Below are 23872 nucleotides of genomic sequence, written 5' to 3' on the forward strand. Positions count from 1 at the left end.
TGTGTGTGTGTGTGTGTGTGTGTGTGTGTGTGTGTGTGTGTGTTTTCGAGATAAGCTCTGCCTGCCCCGCCCTGAGCAAAGCACCTCATCTACTGAGGTTGACACCACATTATCTCTGGACTCAAAGCCTTTCAAAACAAAATAACTAAAACAAAAAAACTAAAATAGCATAAAATAAAATGACTAGTTTTTACTACTATTACTTAGTTCTTTGTTAGTTTTTTATTATTTATTTATTTATTTATTTATTTTTTACAAAAAGTGCAGAAAGGTGATTAATGCGTGTTAAATTAGTATTAATGTAACTTGTCACTATTCACTGAAATTATATTATGAAAAATAACTTTGTTTACCCCCACTTTACAATTTAGAATGAACGACCAGTCGGTACTGACTGTCGGTATCAAATTCAATACGCTGGTTCTCATAGAGACAATAGAGAAAGCCTACATTAATGGAAGTCCAGTGCAGGTTTTCACTGCTGCGTTGCACTGCGTCGGCAGCTGATAAGAGTTGCGCACATAGACGTTGCGCATCGTCTACATGCTACAAACATAGTTCGTTGGGAGCAGCATGAGGAAAACTCCAAGCACATGCAACGTTTCACAGGAATTAAGTTATCACATCTGCTGCAGCGGCGAGTAAAATGAGTTTCTCTAATAGAGCGGAATTTGGCTGTTTGATAATCTTGTGGGCTGGACACAATCACAGTGCTGGTCAGAGGTGGCCTGTGGTTCTTGAGTTCAACAGTGGTGGTCTCAAAGCTAAAATTGCAGTGATGGCAGAAGACCACGTATGTTTCTACACACTTGATGGCATCTTCACTGGTGGTTGTGTACTTCTAAAACGTTAAGCTGCCAGAAGAAAAAAAATATTAATATATTAAATATTAAAAAATATAAATAAAATATTGGAAATCTGACATTTTTTATGGATAAGAAGCATTCAAGTTCTCATTTAATTAGTTAGTGAAAGACCACAGGCAAACTAGTTGCTTCTAGGTCTTAATATGATCTGCTGACATAGAGCATTATGATTTTCAGATATCAAAATGGTGAACAGTATTACACTTTTTCAAAAAAACAAAACAAAAGATGGAACAAAAATATGGGATTTAACATAAGATAATATATTTATATATGTCATTAGGTTAAAAAAAACAAAAACAAATTAATAATGCTTTTAAATATGAAACTCTAGAGTCAGCCAGGAAAGTCCACGTAAGACTCTGATTAGAAAGAACTCACTCACTCACATGCTCACATTCACACAGGGGATCAGGTTTATGTGATACTGCTGCCTGGTGAGTAATTACACCTCTTTTAAGCAAACACAGCAACAACCCCAAACAGAGAAGTTGTATTGCAGTACTCCTCCATTTTAACATAACAAATATGTCGTATCTAACATCCACCTCCATTTTAACCAATTTATAATAATAAATATTTTCATTAAAAAAAAAAACATTACCCATAAACAAGTTTAAAATGATGATTCCCAAGTTTAGAGGAAAAGAAATGAGGTTGAGGACAGAACTCCAATGTGTATGAGAGATATGCTAGGCTATGGAAACTATGGGAAAGTTAAGAAAACAAAAACATAAGAACAGCACAGTACAACAAAGCTTTAGTATCAACAACATGTTTAATAGTTTAATTATCTCGACATAAATACATTTTAAATGATCATTTGGAAAACAAATGGCTAGTTCAGTTAAAACTGCTGGAGTCTCATTTCCCAGATGAAGACGAGGCATTATTGCACAAAGACATCCACAGTTTCTGAAAAACTTGAGGTATGAACAAAACAATCTGAAAAAAAAAGTTCAAAGGAAATATTAGAGCTTTGGAGAGAGCGCAGAAAAGAGTGCAAAAGGTGAAACAATGCAAGATTAGAAACATTTGAAATTACATCATAGTAATAATACATGAAAATATAACAACAATAGATAATAATAATAACAATCAACTGATTGTTTGGGTGTCATTAAAGTTTCTCTGTTGGCAAACAGTTTCTCCATTTGACATTTTTCATGATAAACAAGAGCACCGTCAATTATTTGGTCTCCGAGGAATAACACACAAAAGGCAGTACATGCTCTGCTACGTAACCAAGACAAAAAAAAAAAAAAAGTTTTTTGGTCAAAGTTGCATTGACATGTAACAAGCAGTCAGAGATCCTTAACATGATTTTAAGTCAGAAAACAGGAGAACTTCAGGTGGTGACGAAATGTATCTTATGGTATGGAGTGCACACAGTGGCTGTATATTTATTTTTACGTTAGCTACGAAAACATCAACTCAACAGTTTGTGCTTTTCAATAACTGCAGCTGGGGAATATGTTAGTCAGTAAGACTTGACTCCTGGTTAAGTGCTGAAGCTCTAACTGTTTCCCAAAGGTGGTTTCTGGAAGGTTCCATCAAGTCTTTGTTCAAATGTTTATTTTAAACATGATTGACTTAATGCAGTGACTTGATGCATGAAAACAGGGTGGGGCATCCTGTGGAGAGCTCGATACTTCAACTATTACAGAACATTAGAGGGAGGTGCTTCACTCTTTCATTGGTAGAGAACATCAGGAAATAAACGGCCCAACCTGAGTTTTTTCATTCAGCAAAATGATGCAAAAAAAAGTTTCTTTGGTAAACACAAGGGACTGACATTGATGCGTCATCTTATAATAAGACTTAACTTTTTAATATGGAAAACCCCGAAAGACAACAGGAACTAACGGTACCAAATCTAAGAAAATACACAAACCCTATAAGAAAGCACAGTGGTGGTGGCCATGACTGCCTGCACTGGCTGTTGAGGCACTGCAGAGGAGGAAGTAGAGGATTTTTCAAGTTCAAAGAAAGGCTTAGTGCCTCGCAGGATTAGGTGGATTTATTCCACACATGGAGACAACGGTGAAAAACAGAGGAGGGGGCCACAAGTGAGTCTGTTAAACATGCCGCTGCACTCATGTGAATGTTGCTGAAAACACCTCTTCTGTCCTCGTAAAAATGATAAAGCTTCAAACCCTGCGCATAGTCCATCCTCATCCTGCCACTTCCATTAATCGCCCAAAGGCAAAACAACCTCAAATTTCACAACATTTCTTATCCAAGAATGCAAAATCAAGTGCCAATCCCACTTTGTCCTCCGCTATTCCCAGAGACGTTCTGCAAACCCATTCTGTCCCTTAGCCAAATGGTCACTCCAGGCTGACACGGGGGTCAACTTTCCTCCAGCCAGGAGGGGGCACCGGCACCACTGTTACCAAATTGTTCGGAAGCCTGCTTGATGTTCTGCTCCAGGAAATTGTGGCAGGATATGCAGTTAGCAGCCACAGCGCTGTGGAGCAGCCACAGCTGGTTGTAAAGGACTTTGACCTGGAGGTGGAGCCAAAATTCACTGTAAAATCTGAGGGGCTTTCAAGTAAACCAAAGAAACTTTGATAGTATGAATGAGGTTGGCAGTCACACGCGACATCCTCACCTTGTTCTCCTCTAGCAGCTTCAGTTTGACAGACAGGGCGTCCCTCATCTTCTCGTACCGCTCCCTTTGGGCCTGGAACTCTTTCTGGGCGCACTCCAGTTTAGGCACTGTGGTGGCATCGCGCGGCCCGAGGTTCAGCTCCTCCAGGTCAACGCGGTACGCGTCGTACTCAATCCTGGACATGGGAGGAAGGTCTACGTCAGGCATCTACAAGCGACGCCTGCCTGGATGCTGGACAGGAAACAGGAAGTGCGCGACGACCCACCTGACAGCCTCGTACTGTTTTGCATTCATCATCGTGTCCTCGATGGTCTTGTTGACCAGCGTGTTCATGTCAGACGTGAAGGTGCTGACGGCCTCAGCCAGAGTTTTGCCACTCTTGGAGAGAAACTTCTGAGCCTCTGCATTCAAACCGAACTCCACCTGCGACATCAACGGAAAGCCTACTGAGCTAAAACAGCTGTGTAACTCTCTGCAAACACTCATATTTGTTAGCGCCTGGACTCACGTGCAGCACCGGCGTTTTGACACTCAGCTCCCTGAAGGCGTCACCCAGTGTCTTCTGGGTAACCGTGAACTGCTCCAGCTGACTGGCCAGCGTCTGAGCGAGCTGAGTGACGCTCTCGTAGCGTTGCCGATCGTCTTTGAGGAGCTCCAGTCGAGGCTCCAGGTCCAGGTCAACGGTACGGGACCCTCGGCCAAGCTTCTCCGACAGCGCCTGCCGAGTGCACTGCGGGGACGACAGTGTTGCTGCTGACAGTGCTGTTCAACACCGATGAGATCTTCAATTGTCAAACAGCGGCTATTCAACCAGGCTCACTTTGTAGGTGGTGATGCTCCACTTTCTGACTCTCTGCAGCTTCTCGTTGGCTAAGTTCTTGTTGCCCTGAACGACCATCGAACCACTTGCTGCTTTCTGTGGGGTCACTGGAACATCTAAACAAATGTTAGCAGAATGTACTTTGTGATGAGTGACTTTCTGTTAGTTGTAACACTGACAATTTGGAGCGTGACAGAACATTCATTTCAACGCCTCCCCCCCACCCTGAACTCCACAACATCGATTCAGTTTTAGACTCAAAAAGGATTCTGCTCAAAACTCATTAGATTTATTTTCTTTTGTTTTGTGTATGTGTGTTGTGTTTCTTTGCTGCCTCATTTTGTATTGTTGGTGAAAAAAAAGAAAAGAAGCATTGCTGGCTAATCTATGGCTTTTGTTGTACTGAACTGTGTGTATATCCTTAAAAAGAAACTCATCCGATCACACTTCTCAACCATGCCTATAAGAAATACCACTACAACACAACATATAAATGTACTGTTCATACATCTACCTTTGCTCTGCTCGGATTTCATTGGAGCCTCATTTGTGCCATCAGCTGGACAGGAAGTGACATTATTGTCAGTGTGGTTATGGTTTGTTTCCTGTTATGAGAAAAAAAAAAACACAACGGAGGCTCAGTCTTCAAAAAAAAATAAATAAATAAATAAAAATGGGAAGGAATCTATTTAAGGCCAACTGAGATATTCCTTTAAAAAGACGGCAGATTCGAAAGTTGTTTTTTTTTTACTGCATTCTTCCAAAGGAACAATTAGGATTAGTACTGTTCCAGCAAACAGCCTCAGTTCAGAGAATCGCTGAAAAATGGGGAAGCTGGTGACAAGAGGTCAGAGAGCCATGATTACGCTGGTCAGGATCACCGTGGGAACAGGAGATCACTGGGACCAATCAGAAGCCAGATCAAAAGGTTGTGAGGGTTGCCACATCGAAGAAGGGTCCCCAGTGTGATTGGTAGCCGGCAGATAAAGGTTAGAGGTCGCAGGAAACAGAGAAAGGACACACACACACACACACACACACACACACACACACACACACACACACACACGCACACGCACACGCACACGCACACACACACACGCGCGAGCGCGCGCAACTATGAGAGATTACTGAGCAGAGTTGGAGAACCTGTGACATTTTTCGAGTTTTCCCGCGTGTGCTTACATGCCTTGTTACTCCAGGATTAGCCACTACTGCTTGAAGGTTATCAAAGTTACATTAATGCAGCGATGAACGAATGACTGAAATACAGACAGCCGTTAATATTTTGCCGTCTAGCATCGCCACCTGCTGGTTGTTTTTTGAGTTAGAATACTGGTATTCTGTGAGATCATAGGTTATTCAGGTTCATATTGGACCATATCTTCATTTAAAACATTTATAAAGCTGATTTTTTTTTTCCAGACTCAATTTAGGTCAGAGCTTGTCAGCAACAAGGGATTGTGGGGGCCCCGTTGAGAAACACTGTTATGAAGTACACGTTTGCTTTTTTTCAAAAATTAAGAACAAAATCAGTCGTACTATGTTTGTTTGTCATCAAGTGACCGTTAGTTGTACTGCAGCACAAGGTGCAAAATGAACAATCCAACTTATAAATGCAAGCGTGAAAAGAAGATACAAATTGTTGTGATATGTGTTAAACGTTAAAGGACTGCACTTACATGGCGCTTTCCAGCACCTTGACGGTACCCCAAAGCGCTTCACAATGGCCTCTCATTCACCCATGCACACACACATTCATGCACCAAAGGGTGGCCGCTGCCATGCAGGGCGCTGTCAGCCCCATTGGAAGCAATTTAGTGTTCAGTGTCTTGCCCAAGGACACTTCAGCATGAGCACTTGCAGCCCATTCTACCAAGTGAGCCACAGCCAGCTGCCCCCAGTTAAGAACAGACTACAGGTCTCAACAAGACAGCTTCTGGTTATTGGGTAACAGAAAAAAGCTTGTTTGCCTTGTTTAAGATTGCCACCACTACCACCAAAGGAACATGGACATGAAATTGGATGTGGTGATGGGGTCTCACCACGCAAGCAATGTCTTCCCCTGTGATGCTGGACTCCTGTCCGACCTCTCCATCTCTGTGCTCCTCCTCCTCCATCATCATCTTTACCCTGCCACTCCTTGTATCCTGCGAGTTCTTCTGAAACAAAACAAATAAGTTCATCTTGTAAACATGAATGGCAAAATATTGCTGAAAGGAAGGGAAATTACATGTGACACGTGAGCTGGAACACAATGGAAGACAATGTAATGAGTCATGACGAAGTTGCATAAGTCATTTTTACATTTATATTCTTCTTCTTCTTATTAATGTTATTCACAACCATCTGCGGGGCTGGATAAAGAGCAAACTGGCAAAATATGCTGGATGTTAAATTATGGACAATATCAGCATCCCCTGGCTCCATCTAGTGGAGGGACAACACCATTACATATATAGAGAAAACTTTTCAAATGAAGGGTTTTCTGTTCGACCATTACGTCCAGCGAAGAAATGTTTTAAATTCCCACACCAAAGAAACCAGCCTCTTCTTTATAAATTGTTGTTTTAAACCACAGGTCAGTTTGAATCCAATTTTGTTGATTTATCAGCAATTTAAAGGGATTTTGCTATGTTGACAAAAGAGAAGCACAGCAGGTCTGGGGACAAAAACTGCAGTATCGTATAATACCAAGCTGAGTTGGGTTTTTTTGTCAGTTCTCAAAACAAACCAAATAAACTTGCAGTTTAAATCTGAAGGTGAAACCACAACAATCTTAAACTACCACTCACTGATAAGTGGTTATTGCATTTCATGCATTGTCTCAAACACTGCTAAATGGCTAAAGCTGGGATAAGGCCGAGTTGAGCTGTAATTGTCAGTCACTCAATAATGCCATACATTTCCATGTTTATGCTGTCATGAAGTTAAGAGCCATAGAAAGGTTTCTTTACAGCTCATCTGTATGTTGGAGATGCACGCGTCACGTTGATTAACAGCTTCGAGAAGTGTAAAGGTTTACTGTCACTCTGCTTCACCTACACTACTTCCTATGGAAATGGTGTGTGTGTGTGTGTGTGTGTGTGTGTGTGTGTGTGTGTGTGTGTGTGTGTGTGTGTGTGTGTGTGTGTGTGTGTTTATTACTGCAAATGAGGAGCTCAAACAGGTCAAACACGGCAGTTCTATACTTCTTCTTCTTTTTCTTTTTTAAAAACATGGCCTGCTTGCTTTTGCCTGCTTAGCCTTAACTATGAGTTTGATGAAGTGACATTCTGCTGCTTGTGATTTACCCTGATAGTAGATACAATCTCAATCGTATTTAGTCAATCGTACTGTTTTTATATTGTACGGGAAGCACTTAAAATACTAACGTTGCAATATGTTTGCTTAAAAATATTCATGACAAAGGAACACTCATTTGTTACTTAATACATAAGTAACAAAGTAAGTACGTTATAATGTGCACTTATCGTAATCTTTATCAAGTTTGCACTGGATCAGACTCGTTTGAGTTTTTCTGGGAGCATAACTAGCTTCACAAACTTTAACAATTTTTTTTGTGAACGTCAACTGACGCCATTGTGGCCCAATTTATTCGGCACGTCATTAACAACGTGACTGGTGCAAAAGTTCACGAGTTGCTTCACATTTAAAACGCACACGCTATCGAACTGTATATTCTTGTTGAGAAGACACAACAAGGTGACGCAGAGAGAACAAAAGCTTCGCCCAAAGGCGACGGACCAAACGGGTTTTTACCTTCGCAACAACAGGAAGCCAACCTCTCCCGTCGGCTCTGCTCTTTCATAAAACTTCTCCGTCAGACGTTAGAGAATATAAAACAAACCAGACTCTGCAAAAGTCACTACTGACACGTTCGGAATTAGTGCCGAAGGGTCAAAGACACCCGGAAGTGTTCGATTAACCCAGAATATCGACACATGATGCTTGACTTTCCTGTGTAGCTCACCGGAGGGGCGGTGCCACCTTTAGCTGCCCAAACCGGAAGCCAGAGAAGTTACGCTTTTCCAGTCTTCAGCTCACCGGTGGCGCTTATTTTTCTTCGAATTTGTTCGAAATCGACATGATAAGAAAATATAGAGAGCAGACACAAACTCAAAACACTTTTACAGATTTTTTAATTTTTTTTATTTTTTATTTTACAGAATTGTTATTACACTGCAAAAGACACTAATCCATCCATCCATCCATCCACCCATTTCCAATACCCGCTTCTCCCTGAGCTCAGGGTCGCGGGGCTCTCGCTGGAGTCTATGCCAGCTGACATTGGGCCAAGGCAGGGTGACACCCTGGACAAGAAGGCACACTGCACAAGACAGTCTGCGTCCCTTTTCTTAAGCACTAGGTGGTGCCATTATACAGTACATGGCATAGCCCAATGATGAGATTAAAACTCAGATTTTCGTTACATGACAATTAAGATGTAAAAAACAGCTCATTAATTTCTTAAGTGTAAGATATAGACACAGCAATAGGAAGGGGAGGGAAAGGGGAAGTATCAGGTAAAAGTGCAACAGTGTCAGCAAAACTGTCTGTAAAAGCAAACAGCAGATTATGTAGGGGGCAGCCTGACAAGCCTGCTGCCAGTAGCAGTGTAGAGGCAGCAGTATCACAAACAATGTAAACAGCAGATAATAGAAAATTGCACACGATGTGAGAGGTGAATATATGTGGCGTGTGTGTGTGTGTGTGTGTGTGTGTGTGTGTGTGTGTGTGTGTGTGTGTTTTCGGGTGCGCGCGCGCGCCGGGTTAAAAAAAAAGAAGAAAGAATGCAATTACTATAAATACATAATTCATACTATTCTGTATGTTCAGCCTGCCATTTTATGTCGTTTTTGCTGTAACTTCATTTCGGTCGTTACGTTACGGAGGTATTTATTTATTATTTATTTTAGTTACTCTGATTGGTTAACTTTCAAATTCTCGATTTGAAAGAGAATTTGCCCCCCCCCCCCTCCCCACAGTCCGTCGAGAAGTGAGCGCTCGCGCGCTTTTGTTTCTCTCTGAACCAATCAGCGCGCACTTCGAAGCACGGGCTCCTCTATAAAGCTGCTTAACGTTTGTTTCTGACAGACAGACAGACAGTCAGGCAGACAGACAGAGGTCGAGCAGTCAAAACAGCACATAGTCAGGACTTGAAGATGGCCAGAACCAAGCAGACAGCTCGCAAATCCACTGGCGGCAAAGCTCCGAGGAAGCAGCTGGCCACCAAAGCAGCCCGGAAGAGCGCTCCTGCCACCGGCGGCGTGAAGAAGCCTCATCGCTACAGGCCCGGCACCGTGGCTCTGAGGGAGATCCGCCGCTACCAGAAATCCACCGAGCTTCTCATCCGCAAGCTGCCCTTCCAGCGCCTGGTCAGGGAGATCGCCCAGGACTTCAAGACCGACCTGCGCTTCCAGAGCTCGGCCGTCATGGCGCTGCAGGAGGCCAGCGAGGCTTACCTAGTGGGTCTGTTCGAAGACACCAACCTGTGCGCCATCCACGCTAAGAGGGTCACCATCATGCCCAAAGACATCCAGCTGGCCCGCCGCATCCGCGGAGAGAGGGCTTAGGTTGCTGTCGTGCCGACACGGCGCTAAAAAAAAAAAAACCCGGCTCTTTTAAGAGCCAAACACTTTCACTACGAGAGCCAGACATTTCCGCCTGCTCCGTGTAGACTGTGTATTACGGTAAAATTGATTGGAGAGAAATAAGTAATATATATATATATATATATATATATATATATATATATACATATATATATATATATATATATATATATATATATATAATATTTCGATCCTTAAACCAATCCATTCCTCGAATAAGCCTTAAAAAAATTACAATTAAACAGAAGGGAAAAAAATAGTAACTTAAAATAAACGATATTGGCAAAGGTTGAAACAGAACAAACTTTTTGGTCTACATTTGTTTAAGCCTTATAGACCGCGGTGAAATTAGTTTCAAGTTGGATATTCGACAGACATTCGCGCTCCGGGAGGACCGTTTCTGTCCCACCAAATACGCCAGCCACTCATTTCAAGTGCACCCGTATTGCAGACTTTACAGTAAACACACGGAGACAGAAGACGGCTACAGAGTGTTCTGTCTTCCTGTTTCAAAATAAAAGTGTAGGATATTTAATAAGAATCTGAATACTTGGTAAATCCAGAGGTAAATGTCATGCAGACATTTTAAAACAGAGATACAGTATTTGAAGGAAAAAAAGAGAGACTTATAAATATGTTACAATATTCAGCTGAAATTATTCAATTATGAATGATTTGAAAATGTGGTAGAAAAAAAACAGGTGTGCCTCATGTAGCCAGTGGCGTACTATGATTCTGCACTGATTTTGAGTCATTTGATCACATTACCTAGAAGCTATTGAGCTAAAAGGCTAATATTTTCTTATCAAAATAGGATAGACTTAAAATGTAAAAACAAGAGGTGTGTCTCATTCAGCCAGTGGAGTAAAATGATTCCACATGAATTTCAAGTGATTTGATCACATGACCTAGAAGCTATTGAGCTCAAATGTTAATATTTATCAATAAATAAAAAAAAAATCCTAAAAATTAGGAAAAGACTTAAAAGAATCAGAATCAGTGTAGAATCATACTACTTCCCTGACTACATGAGACACACCTGTTATTTCTACATTTTGAGTCTTTTCCTAATTTTATGAATTTGTACAAGAAAATATGAGCATTTTAGCTCAATAGCTTTTAGGTCATGTGACGAAATAACATGAAATCAATGTAGAATCATAGTCTTCCACTGGCTACATGAGACACACCTGTTGATTTTACATTTGAAGTCTTTTCCTGTTTTTAAAGATTTTTTATTTAAACAATATTAGCATTTGAGCTCAATAGCTTCTGTACCTGTAGCTGTACCTATCCCATAACCCCGGTGGGTCGTTGGCGCACCACAGACGATCTGCTGACCAGCTCTCGCCATCCCTCTCTGTCCTCTGCAGCTCTCATTGCCTCACTGAGTTTCAAGTGAGTCCATTCCGATGTTATCTTCCCATCTTTTCTTTACTGATGTTTTTGTCCTTCCATATGGGCTTAAGTTTTGCCAGTGCAGCAGTTGTTGGAGCAATCCTGGCAAGGACTTCCCGTTTGGATCCTTCATTGGACACAATTGCTCCGAGATATTTGAAGCTGGACACCCTGTCCAGTGCCTGTCCATTGACTTTGATGTCTGAGCAGATGCCATTGTTGTTGTTGGTCATCATTTTTGTTTTCTCAGCATGGATTTCCATTCCATAGGCTCTGGAGGTGGTGTCAAGCCCCTCAGCTAAGATGGAAAGTTCTTTTTCATCTCCTATGCTGACAGTTCCTTCGTGGTCTGCCAGGGCATCCGCCATGATACGCTCCAGAAAGATGTTGTAGAAAATGGGAGAGAGAAGGCATCCTTGGCACACTACACTTGTTGTCCTGAACCAGTATTGTATAGAACTGCGCTGGTAGCTTTATTGTACAGGTGTTGAATGACTCTGACAAGGTTAGGGGTGATGTCATAGTTCCTCATGGTCACCCACAGTGCAGCATGCCATACCCGATCAAAAGCTTTCTTGAAGTCTATGAACATGTAGTAAAGGTGTTGTTGATGCTGCAGGTATCTCTCACAGATAATCCTCAGGTTGAATATCTGTTCTGTGGTGCTCCGCCCTGCCCTAAATCCAGCCTGTTTTTCAGCTATAATCATTTCATCTTGAGGTTTGAACCTATTTGGTAGTATCTTCAGAAGGACTTTCCTGGGATGGCTAATAAGACTGATGGTGCGATAGTTTTGGCACAGCTGAAGATTGCCTTTTTTCGGAAGTGTGATTGAGAGTGACTGGGTCCATGATGTAGGCCATTCACCAATCTGCCAGATTTTGTTGCACAGGATGGTGAGGGTGTCGATCATGGATTCTCCCCCTGCTTGCACGAGCTCTGCTGGGATGTTGTCCACTCCGGCTGCTTTTCCTTTTTTCAGGACTCAGACTGCCGCCTCAACTTCTTCACTGAGGATGGGGATCTTTTCGTCCTCCTCCGTGGATTGAGGACATGTCAGGACTGTTGGATCTCCACTTGCCGTGTGGTTGTAGAGCTCAGAGCAGTATTCTGTCCACCTGTCCAAGATCTTCTGTTCTTCCGCTAGGCATTCCCCGGTCTTGCTCTGTATTGCAGCGACTCTGGTCTGTTTTGCTCTTGTTAGCTCTTTAACAGTTTGATATGCCTTCTTGGTGTTGTTGTTGGCATTCAGGCTGCTCTCTATTTCCTGGCACTTTCCCTCAATCCAGTTCTGTTTTGCTGACTGCATGCCTTTCTTGATGCTCTTGTTGATTTCTCTATAAGCATCAGATCCTTCAGGTGAGTTCTTACTCTTCTTTAGGGCTCTCCGCTTGTCACATAAGTCCAGAAGTTAATTTGTGACCCAAGGTTTCTTCTTTGGGCAGAGTTTGCCAAGGATTTCAGTGGCTGTTTCGGTGATGACTGTGTTCAGCGTGGTGGTCATGCTATTGACATCAATTTCTTCCGCGCCTAGGATGAGCAGTGGTGCAAACCTCCCTCCTATCATTGCCTTTAAGGCTTCTGCTATTTCAGGGTCTCGCAGTTTGTTCAGATCAAACTTCATTCTAGTGCACTTGGAGCTTTTGATCTTCTTCAAGCGAAGGCGAAAAGACATCAGGACGAGATCGTGGTCACTCCCAACATCTGCTTTTGGAAAGCTGCGTGTCCTACTGGTGTTAAATCTTGAACGGAATCGCTTCTTGACCAATATGTAATTGATCTGGTTGTGGTACTCGCCACCCGGGCTGTGCCGGGTCCACAGTCTGGAGGCCTTATGGTGGCCAAGTGTGTTCACCAGCAACAGGTTGTTGTACCTGGCGAACTCCAAGAGCCATAGGCCTCTGTCGTTGGTCTCGATGTTGCCGTATGGACCACATGCATCTTTCCAGTTGGTGTAAGCATCTTCTCCAACCTTTGCATTCCAGTCTCCTTGTACAATGATGATGTCCTTCTTTGGAGTTTGATCTAGGACTGCTTGTAATTTATCGTAAAAATCTTCCACCTCATTGTCCTCATACGTGGATGCTGGGGCGTAGACCTGAATGATGGTGATGTTGAATGGGGTTGCTCTCATACGAATGGTAATGAGTCTGCTTGAGACTGGCCGGCAGCCCATGACAGTGTCCGTAATGTCTTTGTGAACAAGGAAACCAACCCCATGCTGGTGTTTGTCCTCCTTGCCGCTGAAATAGAGCTTGTGGCCTACGTCGGTTGATGTTTCACCGAATCCTTTCCAAGGTAGCTCGCTGATGCCTAAGATATTCCAGCAGTATTGGTCCATTTCGTGGGCTAGCTCTTCGAGTTTCCCCATCAGCAGTTAGTGTTTGTACGTTCCTGGTTCCCACAACTATATTGTCTAGTGCGGAATCTGCAGAGTTTCCCAGTAGTAAATATTTCACCTCTGTCTTGATGGCCAACGGTAGGCATGGTCCTTGTTGACCCGGGTGATGACGGAGCCGGTATGGGTAAAGCTGTAGTTGTCATCATGTGGTGTATCTTGGGCAATTAAACCTGGCGGCGCCCATCCCTCTCCAGGTTGGCTTCTAGGTCATGTGATCAAATGACTTGAAATCCATGTGGAATCATATTCCTCCACTGGCTGAATGAGACACACCTCTTGTTTTTACATGTTAAGTCTATTCTATTTTGATAAGAAAATATTAGCCTTTTAGCTCAATAGCTTCTAGGTAATGTGATCAAATGACTCAAAATCAGTGCAGAATCATAGTACTCCACTGGCTACATGAGGCACACCTGTTTTTCCCCTCAAATTTTCAAATCATTCATAATTGTTAAATGAAAATATTTTCATTTCAGCTGAATATCTAATCGGTCTTCTGACATTATTAATCAAAACCAGTGTTGTAACATATTTATAAGTATCTCCTTTTTTTTCCTTCAAATACTGTATCTCTGTTTTAAAATGTCTGCATGAAATTTACCTCTGCATTTACCAAGTATTCCGATTCTGATTAAATATCCTACACTTTTATTTTGAAACAGGAAGAGAGAACACGCTATAGCCGTCTTCTGTCTCCGTGTGTTTACTGTAAAGTCTGCAATACGGGTGCACTTGAAATGAGTGGCTGGCGCACTTGGTCGGACAGAGGCGGTTTTCCCTGACCGTGAATGTCGGCGTACTTGGTGGGACAGAAGCGGTCCTCCCGGAGCGCGAATGTCTGTCGAATATCCAACTTGAAACTAATTTCACCGCGCTCGATGGGTTCCACAGCCTAAAGTGAACAAGGAATTTTCCTAAAATGTTTACTATATGAAATCAAGTACAGAGAAAACGAGTTTTGCCACTGAGCTAAGAGCCATTGCCGTACACACACACACACACACACACACACACACACACACACACACACACACACACACACACACACACACACACACAGCTGGCAGAAAGCGAGTGGCTGCAGTCACATTCCGTCTGTCCTGGAAAGCGGTTCTGACACCGCGTCCAAGCACTCAAAGCAAACAATAAACGTATTCCCGCTGACAAACAACACTCAAAGTGCGTCATCTAGCATGATCCAGTCTAGGGTTTCGTGCGTTCCTTGACAAGTACGGCCGCGCGACTCGCGCCAATTGTTAAATTGTTACACAATTATAAGCGCCCAGTCCTCGGGAACGCGGAAGTGGCGGGCACAGCCCTTGGCAGTACTTTGCGCTATGTGATGTTGCTTAACATACTGTCGGCAAGACAGCGGTGAGAAAATATGTTAAATCGTAGCAAAACTCAGTGGTATACAATAAAAAAAAAAATGAGAGCCCAGTTAACAGTTGGGTGGCTCTTAAAAGAGCCGTTGTTTGAGAGAGGTGGTGGGGGGGTGGGGGTGGGGGGGGGGGGGGTTAGGCTTTCTTGCCGCCCTTCTCTGCCTTCTTGGGCAGCAGGACGGACTGGATGTTGGGCAGCACGCCGCCCTGGGCGATGGTCACTCCGCCCAGCAGCTTGTTCAGCTCCTCGTCGTTGCGGACGGCCAGCTGCAAGTGGCGAGGGATGATCCTCGTCTTCTTGTTGTCGCGGGCAGCGTTCCCGGCCAGCTCCAGGATCTCAGCTGTCAGGTACTCGAGCACGGCTGCCAGGTAGACTGGGGCTCCGGCGCCGATACGCCGGGCATAGTTGCCCTTCCTCAGCAGTCTGTGGACACGACCGACCGGGAACTGGAGTCCTGCACGGGACGAACGGCTTTTTGCCTTCGCCTTTGCTTTTCCGCCACCCTTGCCACGACCAGACATGATTTCTAAATAACTTCGGAATTCTCTGAAGAATGACGTTTCGGTCGTCCCAGCCCAGAGATATAAACAGGTTGCTGTTCTCTGATTGGACGACTTGAACGCATATAGTATCAGCCAATCAGAGGGAACGAGATTCACGCCTTGGCTATGTGTGGAATGTTTTCGTGTAATTCCGTAATAAAATATGAACACTGCGTTGTTATCAGACAATGTATTGTTTTTTGGTGCATGTATCCCAGCATGACCAGCCTCTAACCTGTGCTCTCTGCACCTGCCCACGGCGTCTCGCCCTTACTCGATACGTCGCCCTCATTCAATTCAAATACTACAATATTGTCGACTAGATCGACGCAGGAGCGCGCGTCGATTTTTTTTTTTTTTTTTTTTTCAATGCAACAGAATGCGCGCACTTTCGGTCAAAACACTGCCAAGAGACGTGAAATCAGTCCCAAGTGAGAATGTTTTTAAATCCAAGTTAAAAGAATGCTCTTTGCTCCTATAAGTTTGTGAACGAGCTTTTTAAAGCGCCTTGGGTCATTGCAATTAATCATTCAATTTTCTATTTTTCTACTCCAATTTTAACTGGTGTTCTTTGTTCTTAATAGTTCTCAAGCTCTTTATGTATTTTGTCTTTAAATGCCTTTCAATGTTGTGCTTTTAATGACGTAAAGCATATCGAGTTACCTTGTGTATTATTCCATTATTGTTGGTGTGTTTTTCACAATCAAATCAAGTCTAATGTGTTTTTTTTAATGTACAAATCATAAATAACCTTTCATACATATATAAAATTATTTTTTTAATGTAATATGCACAAATTTTGTCATTATTGTCAGAATCATATTTAAGTGTGTATTATTTAGATTCTCATTCGTTTTTGCAGCGTGTGATGCCTTTACATAACGTAAAAGGGCCCTTAAGGAAAGAAGTGGCGGTCCTGAAAAGGACCTTTTGTTGCAGCGGTGAAAACAGCTGCTTTACTTGGAGCTGGTGTACTTGGTGACGGCCTTGGTGCCCTCGGAGACGGCGTGCTTGGCCAGCTCACCGGGCAGCAGGAGACGCACGGCGGTCTGGATCTCCCTGGAGGTGATGGTGGACCTCTTGTTGTAGAGGGCCAGGCGGGAAGCCTCGCCGGCGATGCGCTCGAAGATGTCGTTCACGAAGCAGTTCATGATGTTCATGGCCTTGGAGGAGATGCCGGTGTCGGGATGCACCTGCTTCAGGACCTTGTACACGTAGAGAGCGTAAGACTGCCTCCTGGCCTTCTTCCTCTTCCTGCCGCCAGCCTTCGTGCTTTTCGCAGGGGCTTTCTTGGAGCCCTTCTTGCTGGTCTTCACTTGAGGTTCAGGCATCTTTGCTTGTCAAGTTCAAGGTCAAAGAGACTGAGGAGGACCCGAAAGACGCAACCACTTATCTTTACTTTTATGCAAATAACACTGCGCCGTTGCTCACATCTTATTGGCTAAACACAACGTGACATTCATAAGTACCACCCACTGCAACAGATAAAGTTTGAGCGCCAAATCATGAAGGCGCTGAAAATCGTTGCATCGGAACAAGGCGCGCCGTACCCGCCCTCACGTCCGGGCGCGGACCGTTCGCGCGCGCCCGCCCGCCTTCAAAGAGGAAAACTGATATTTACTCTCGAATTCAGTATAACGTGAAGATTTCCAGACGTTTCTTTACAAAATAACACACACACACACACACACACACACACACACACACACACACATATATATATTCTGTATATGAAGGCAGTCACACACACATATATATTCTGTATATTGAAGGCACTGCACACTATGTGTGTGTGTGTGTGTGTGTGTGTGTGTGTGTGTGTGTGTGTGTGTGTGTGTGTGTGTGTGTGTGATTCAAGGGACACCATACTAACAATCAAAGACGTCAGCATACCTCAATGCATGTATTAATGCATATTTTAAAGTGCTCTAACATACTTGTGTACAGGACGAATAAGAAGGGTGAAAACCGGTCCTGTTGTGGTGATCCAGTAGAAGAGCACTAGGCCAGATAAAATGACTGACCCTGTTTCCTGTATGTTAAAAACGTCTGAAATCCAACACAAAAAAATTAAAATTAAAATGTTCTAATAGTAAAGTTCTAATCTCATGACATGATTTGTGACACAGAAACAAGACATCAATGTTGGTCATTAATGTCATTAATTAATTTATAGAGCAAAGAAATGGAAAACACTTAAAACATTTGTTTTATCAACTACAACCACTGTGCAGTGGTGCTCCAGTGTGATCACAGCGCTCCTAATACAGTGTGAGGGGGAAGTTTGAATACTGTGTTTGAAGGCAAACTCACAACATGCAAAGCAATTGCTGCTATACGTCACATATGAATGAATATGAGAATGCTGAGCACACACCGATTATAGCATATTGGACAGCGAACACAAGTCCAGAGACACAAGAGAAGTTCAAACCATCGCCCACCCAAACTACAAAACACAAGGTAAGAAATTCCAGGCTGGCATCAGAAAATGTCACCTTGGCAAATATGAGCTTGTAATTTAACAAGAAACAATATGTTTCTTGTTAATTGTTTTTTAACTGTTGTCCGGCGACTTTGAATGCCTTGAACGGCACCTTATGAATCAAATGTATTATTATTATTATCATTATGAAATGTAACAAATTGTAACATCAAAATCGGAAAAAAAGCTCCCGCACACACTGCCCGACTCTCTTCCTTTGGTTTTTATTGCAACGTTTCGGCTACAAGACCTTCATCAGGCATCACATATGGCATCCAAGCATACATAACCGTATATATAGGTGTGTGCTATATGCCGGTAGCCAATGGTTCTCACCTGTTAGGTGAAAAGACAATATTACATACAACCATAGCAAATCAAACATCCTATATTTTGTAAGCTTTAATAAAAAAGAAAGGGTTTTAGGAAAGATGATGATTTGTAAAAAAAAAACAAAAAAACTGGACCTAATCAGTGAGAGGGGGTTACCCGTTGCAATAAAGTACAGATAAAATGCTTAATACAAGAATGCTTAGATCTGATCAAAAAGTATTTGAATGGCATAAACAATCAACAATAACAACTTGTAACATGAAATGTTGGTAATGCAAAGAAAGGGGATTTGTTTGACAGATTTATGGAAGATCTGAAGGAACACTTGAATACATGAACATTGCAGAGAAAGACTGACAGGAATTAAATCACAACAGGAAATAAAACGGTCGAGTCCACAGAAAAGCATTCTGATGCCTGTACTGTGTTTCCTCCTTCTCTGTCCATTTATCCAGTCATTCAAAAAGAGGAGATGTCGGCAAACTTCTCCAACTTCACCGCTGACTTTTACAGCAACGCATGTCTTGTCACTTACATTGGTTTCTTCATCACCACCACCCTTCTCCTGCCTCTCTTTGCACTGGTCATTTACGTGGGGCACCAACAATGGAGGGAGAAAAGCTCTGTCGGCAGGGCGACAACAAGCCACTCAGACGTTTTCACCTACAACATCATTCCAATGGAGCTCTTCAGTATCTTGGCTAACGGATGCAACGTTTACCTCATGCTCACCCATCAGACGACGTTATACAAAGTGACACGAGCATTGACGACCTTAAGCGTGAATGGGCAGAATGCGATTCATCTCGTCACTTGTGTCGAGCACTATGTCGCTGTCCTCCACCCCGTCACATACCTGGAGTCGAAAAAGCCTCGCAACATCAGGATCAGAAACACCAGTTTTGTGTGTTTTTGGGTATGGTTAATTGGAGGCTCGCTATCAGTAGAGACTTTACATTTGAGATTAGACTCAAGTCTCATCATCACATTGTTATTATTCGGTCTCCAGATTGCTTTCATTGCTTTCTGCAGCATCTCAATTCTGTGCTCTCTAACTGGTCCAGGGCCAGGGGACGCTCACAGGGGCAGGATGACTGTTGACCGAAGGAAAAAGAGGGCATTCTACACTATCACAACCATCATGGGAGCTCTGCTGATAAGGCTCTTTGGTATCTTTCTTCAAGTGGTTTGTGTGCTTTGGATGAACAATAATTGCTTTATTCAGAGTTTATTTATGTGGTTTGGTTTGCCCAGCAGTCTGGTTCAACCCCTGTTGTTTCTGCACCGAGCAGGAAAGCTACCATTTTGCACAACTCAAAGGTTAGGACGCAGTGGGGGGGCCAAGGCTACATGAAAATGTCACGCACGCACGCACGCACGCACGCACACGCAACACTTTCATTTGCAAAGGGTTTGAATATATTGCAGGCTTCAGGAATGAAAATTTGAATTCAGTCAAAAATTCCTCTCATGGTCAAACGATGATATGATGAACGATGATATGATGATATGATGATATGATGATTGATATATAATGAACTACCACGTGAAGACCAGAACTGATAGTAGTTCTAGCAGAAGTAAAATGTTTGTAGCCATAATCAGTGTCTTCAGCCGTCCATGTCGGTCATTTTCGAGCTGTATCTCATTTGCAGTTTTGTTTGATATTAGAATCAGCACTATAATGGGAAACAAGCGAGGTCTCAGGGCACCAGTAACATACTGCACATTTGATTTAAATTTTTGATTTGAAATTTTTGATTTCAATTCGATTTTTTTTTAAGGAGTTTTGGAGGGTTTTTTTTGTCAAATCAAATTGTAAAATTGAACATCTGTTGTGGCAGAGTGACAGGGCCAGGATGATGGGGGGGATAAATGTCTTTCTTTGTTTTTGTTGGTTATGTGTAACTTCCTGTTCGATCAAATGACAGGAAACAAGTGCACTGTTGTTGCTGCTGCAGCCAGCGTCTCTTGCACCACACCATGGGGTTGTACCAACTGGTTTAGACGTTCACATAAGGGGTGCCGTATGTGCCAGTAACTAGCACACTGTCCCTGCTAAGTTCAGTGTGCATCATAAGATCGGCCATGCTGTGTCTTCATTCTAAACAGCTGACACTCCCGCCACAGAGGATATGGATAAACAGTCCAGTGATACGGCTAGCTGAAAGAATTGGACCAACAGCTGTATATCTAAGATAAGAGCAATGCATGATTAATCTAAAAGAGAGGAAGAAATTTAATCCATCGACTATGCAGCTAAAATCTTAAATCAGCATTTTTAGTTGAAAGCAAAAATGCTTGGAAGTGGCAAACTGTTTAAAAAAAAAGGTTATTTTAACTTGGAAATCGCATGCAGAACAAATTAAGGGTGTGTGGCCCTGCGATGGACTGGCACTTGTCCAGGGTGTTACCCTGCAGTCGCCCTATGACAGTTGGGATAGGCTCCAGCAACCCTGAGTGCAGGAGGAAGCGGGTATGGAAAAGCCTGGGAACACACAGAAGACGAGTTTATTCTGAGTCTGCAAAACATGTACATCAATGACATTAAAATGAATTGTTGATGTACACATTGAAAGTTAAGAATTTCAAATTGAAGCTATGCTTACAAACACACACACACACACACACACACACACACACACACACACACACACGGATGCCAACAATACAATTAGATATTAACAGTTGTGAGGAAATGAAGGAAACTGTTTTTCATTTGGCCATGAACCTGAGGACAGCCTCGCTCGTCTGATGTCACAATACATCTCTAGAAAGCCATTCACTGCCCGTCACTGCAGCCCATCACTGCAACCCACAGACATCAACAATAAGGGAAAGTGGACTTGCAGTTTCCAGACCAAACTCCTTTCCACTGAAGTGAAACTTTCCCAGTGGTTGCTGTAAGTCTTGACAGAGAACATCAAAATCCTTCACGTCTGACTAGCTTTGTCTTCACTAGAGCTGTATTTAGTTGCATTTTGTATGCAGCGCTGTTTATTTTGGGTTTGAAGCATTGTGGAGGTTTGAAAACTGTGCCCAGTTAACTGTAAGCTTATTTGCAGTTTAAGTTCAACCCAGGACCAAATAAAGCCCATGAAAAACTTGCGTTTGACTCATCTCATTTTGGTATGATCGCTGTACTGCTTCTGTTGACAATCCAAAGAGATCAACCTAATTAGATTTTTCAGCCTGAATTCAACGCGATATTGACAAGTGTCACTCGGTTTCTATCTCTGGACACGAGAGCCAGTAAGATGTCTGACAGCAGGTAAGGAGCTCCTACCACCGAGTGGCGCACCAGCGGCCAAACGTGTGGCAGAGGAGCTGAAGGATCCTGGGCTGCAGGCCGGGCAGCTGACAGACCCACTGGCAAGTGAAACCACTGCAGACTTGATGATGGGCTAAGAACTCGTAACAGAACCTCCTCACCTACCACAGTCAGCCAGATCCATGGAGATTCTCCTCCCTCTAACATCTCACACCTGTACGACCCCTGGTGAGGGATGGACACGTTACGAAGGCTCATGCTTCCTGTGGGACTGACTGCAACGAGGACGGGGCCACAACGTTGTATGAAGCCGAGACTCTTTGTATGCAGGCCAGAGTCACAACGCCTCCTCCCATCAGAGGAAGAGCTGGAGGATCCAGAATCACAGAGGCAACAAGTAGCCAGGGCGCATGATCAATTGGAGGCATAGTGACAGGACCGCCACTGTCACATCTCTCCCCCTCTTTTCACAAGCACGTCCTCGTGCTCCGCACAGGCTGCCACACTAATGAAGAATCCATGGACCCACCCGTAGTGCTACATGGATCCTGCCGACAACGCCAGAGATGTGACAGTGGCGGTCCTGTCACTATGCCTCCAATTGATCATGCGCCCTGGCTACTTGTATAGTATAGTAGTAGTATTATATTTGAAATATATATAAATTTACTCGATAATAGCTTAATAATTGTCTTTTTTTTTTTAAACCTATTTTTCTGAGGCCCCTGTCAGGCAAGGGCCCTTGGAATCGTCCTAACTTTCCCCCCATTTATGGCACTCCTTGCACATACATATATTTGCTTTAGAGCAACTAATAGTAGTATAATTTGCAATTTATACTATTAGTAATTGATTGGTTAAAAAAAGTCATAGCACTTCCAGTATATCATAGTAACAAAATGCCACTCAGCAACTCTAAGGATGGATAGTTCTGCTGTTACTACTTTAGTTTTATTTATCATGCTTTTGAGCACACATACACCGATGGAGCTCTCCTGACAAAAGAATCTCGTGAAGAACCAGTTATGCCCTCAATATAATAAATAAATAATAAACCGCTTTTGAACGAACTTGTTCTTTCTTTGATTTGCCATCAGGCGACATCCAGTGGTGCAAAATGAGAACTGCAGCTGGAAGATAAACCGGTTTTGCGAGCCTTCCAACGTTACTTTTCTATTTTTAGTTCCAAGTGAAAGCGGGCAGCTGCAATTGACTCTAATAAAAAAGGTAATGTGAGATATTATATTGATTTTCATCAATACTAATATTCCCCCTAAAACTATTCAAAAGACAATCAGGCAAATATACTTTTTATTTTTACAACAAATATACAAACCGAGCAATGTTAAATGATTCAACCATTATTTTTTTAAAAAACAGAAAACATTTTTGGTTTGAACATGATAGTGAAAAAGAATTGAGTTACATGGTTTTTCTTTTGTTTTTTAGTGAAGTAGTCAGTGCTTAGTAGGAGTGCATATAAAATTTCAAAGTTTTCTTTGAACTACACATACATACAAACATTTTTTTTTTACATACAGGTGAACATAATTAGAGGACAAACACTGGCTCTAATGTTATCATGTTATCATTATAACATGGAATATGTTGGTTTTTTTTAAAGGCAAAGAAGTAGAAAGGTGTTCCTGAGCTGGATAGGTTATCATCCTGATTGGCTCTCCTCCGCTCCGAACGCTGCAGGGACGTGAGATCTAGGTGAATTTCTTGATAAAACGCAGCTTGAGGTACGCGATGAGGAGGAAGACGACGGTCATGATGCAAAGAGCCATGTGGTTCTGCCACAAGCCCCAGGTGGAGTAATCCACTCCCTGCTCGTCCAAAAACTGCTCCCCTGTACATCTGCACACAAGTAAGGTCAAGCTGTTGAGCGCTGACTCGTGTTGGGCATCGAGCATCGAGCATCGACTGGAACCGGTTCTAAGGTTCCGATGCTCCCGGAATCGTTCAAATGTTTTCATTTCGACTCCTGGGGGAGGGGCAAACGCAGAGCAGTGCGCAAGTAGGTAGCGATGGAAAGTGTGCGACGGCGCTCCAAGGTTTGCCTTAAGAAAATGATAAAGCAGCTAAATGCACGACCTGCGAAACGGTTATTTTTCGTGCAAAGGAGGGTGCACGACTAACAT

The 23872-nt window shown here is 42.9% G+C and overlaps 5 protein-coding genes across 6 annotated transcripts in view; 1 reads left to right on the top strand and 4 right to left on the bottom strand.

Moving 5' to 3' along the window:
* Nucleotides 1-1625: 1625 nt before the first annotated feature.
* LOC142894151 (arfaptin-1-like) lies at nt 1626-8416 on the bottom strand. 2 transcript variants are annotated; one of them, XM_076035336.1, is made up of 9 exons: nt 8063-8416; nt 6346-6459; nt 4815-4905; nt 4301-4416; nt 3989-4210; nt 3746-3903; nt 3481-3655; nt 2556-3374; nt 1626-2523 (listed from the first exon to the last, which is right to left on the bottom strand). In XM_076035336.1, exons 2-8 carry the CDS (start codon nt 6424-6426, stop codon nt 3219-3221), a joined length of 999 nt encoding a protein of 332 aa, XP_075891451.1. In that variant the 5' UTR covers nt 6427-6459; nt 8063-8416; the 3' UTR covers nt 1626-2523; nt 2556-3218. The 2 variants fall into 2 exon arrangements, with proteins under 2 accessions (XP_075891451.1, XP_075891450.1); XM_076035335.1 differs by having other exon boundaries at nt 6346-6462; nt 8063-8415.
* A 933-nt stretch (nt 8417-9349) lies between these two features.
* LOC142894158 (histone H3) lies at nt 9350-10073 on the top strand. The gene has a single exon (XM_076035348.1). It carries the CDS (start codon nt 9466-9468, stop codon nt 9874-9876), a length of 411 nt encoding a protein of 136 aa, XP_075891463.1. The 5' UTR covers nt 9350-9465; the 3' UTR covers nt 9877-10073.
* Nucleotides 10074-15089: 5016 nt separating this feature from the next.
* LOC142894159 (histone H2A-like) lies at nt 15090-16253 on the bottom strand. Its single transcript, XM_076035349.1, has one exon. The coding sequence runs from the start codon at nt 15616-15618 to the stop codon at nt 15232-15234; it is 387 nt and encodes a 128-aa protein (XP_075891464.1). The 5' UTR covers nt 15619-16253; the 3' UTR covers nt 15090-15231.
* A 160-nt stretch (nt 16254-16413) lies between these two features.
* Nucleotides 16414-17020, bottom strand: LOC142894160 (histone H2B 1/2-like). The gene has a single exon (XM_076035350.1). The coding sequence runs from the start codon at nt 16968-16970 to the stop codon at nt 16596-16598; it is 375 nt and encodes a 124-aa protein (XP_075891465.1). The 5' UTR covers nt 16971-17020; the 3' UTR covers nt 16414-16595.
* A 6001-nt stretch (nt 17021-23021) lies between these two features.
* LOC142894142 (broad substrate specificity ATP-binding cassette transporter ABCG2-like) overlaps nt 23022-23872 on the bottom strand; it is a 12638-nt gene continuing 11787 nt past the window's right edge. The window contains exon 18 of the mRNA XM_076035324.1: nt 23022-23588. Within this exon, the coding sequence (XP_075891439.1) occupies nt 23441-23588 (148 nt within the window). The 3' untranslated portion in view covers nt 23022-23440. The remainder of the gene's footprint in view (nt 23589-23872) is intronic.

This window comes from Nelusetta ayraudi, unplaced genomic scaffold (genome assembly GCF_046127955.1).
Source record: "Nelusetta ayraudi isolate G7.1 ecotype Tasmania unplaced genomic scaffold, CSIRO-AGI_Nayr_v1 ptg000042l, whole genome shotgun sequence".
Classification (NCBI taxonomy): domain Eukaryota; kingdom Metazoa; phylum Chordata; class Actinopteri; order Tetraodontiformes; family Monacanthidae; genus Nelusetta; species Nelusetta ayraudi.

Bases quoted from the DNA above. Each gene is read 5' to 3' on its own strand.
- LOC142894151 (XM_076035336.1), bottom strand. From the start codon at position 6,426: ATGATGATGGAGGAGGAGGAGCACAGAGATGGAGAGGTCGGACAGGAG. The intron at 4,906-6,345 runs GTGAGACCCCAT...TTCTCATAACAG, and splicing joins GGGAAGACATTGCTTGCGTG to GAAACAAACCATAACCACAC. The intron at 3,656-3,745 runs GTGGGTCGTCGC...TCCCATGTCCAG, and splicing joins AAACAGTACGAGGCTGTCAG to GATTGAGTACGACGCGTACC.
- LOC142894158 (XM_076035348.1), top strand. From the start codon at position 9,466: ATGGCCAGAACCAAGCAGACAGCTCGCAAATCCACTGGCGGCAAAGCT.
- LOC142894159 (XM_076035349.1), bottom strand. From the start codon at position 15,618: ATGTCTGGTCGTGGCAAGGGTGGCGGAAAAGCAAAGGCGAAGGCAAAA.
- LOC142894160 (XM_076035350.1), bottom strand. From the start codon at position 16,970: ATGCCTGAACCTCAAGTGAAGACCAGCAAGAAGGGCTCCAAGAAAGCC.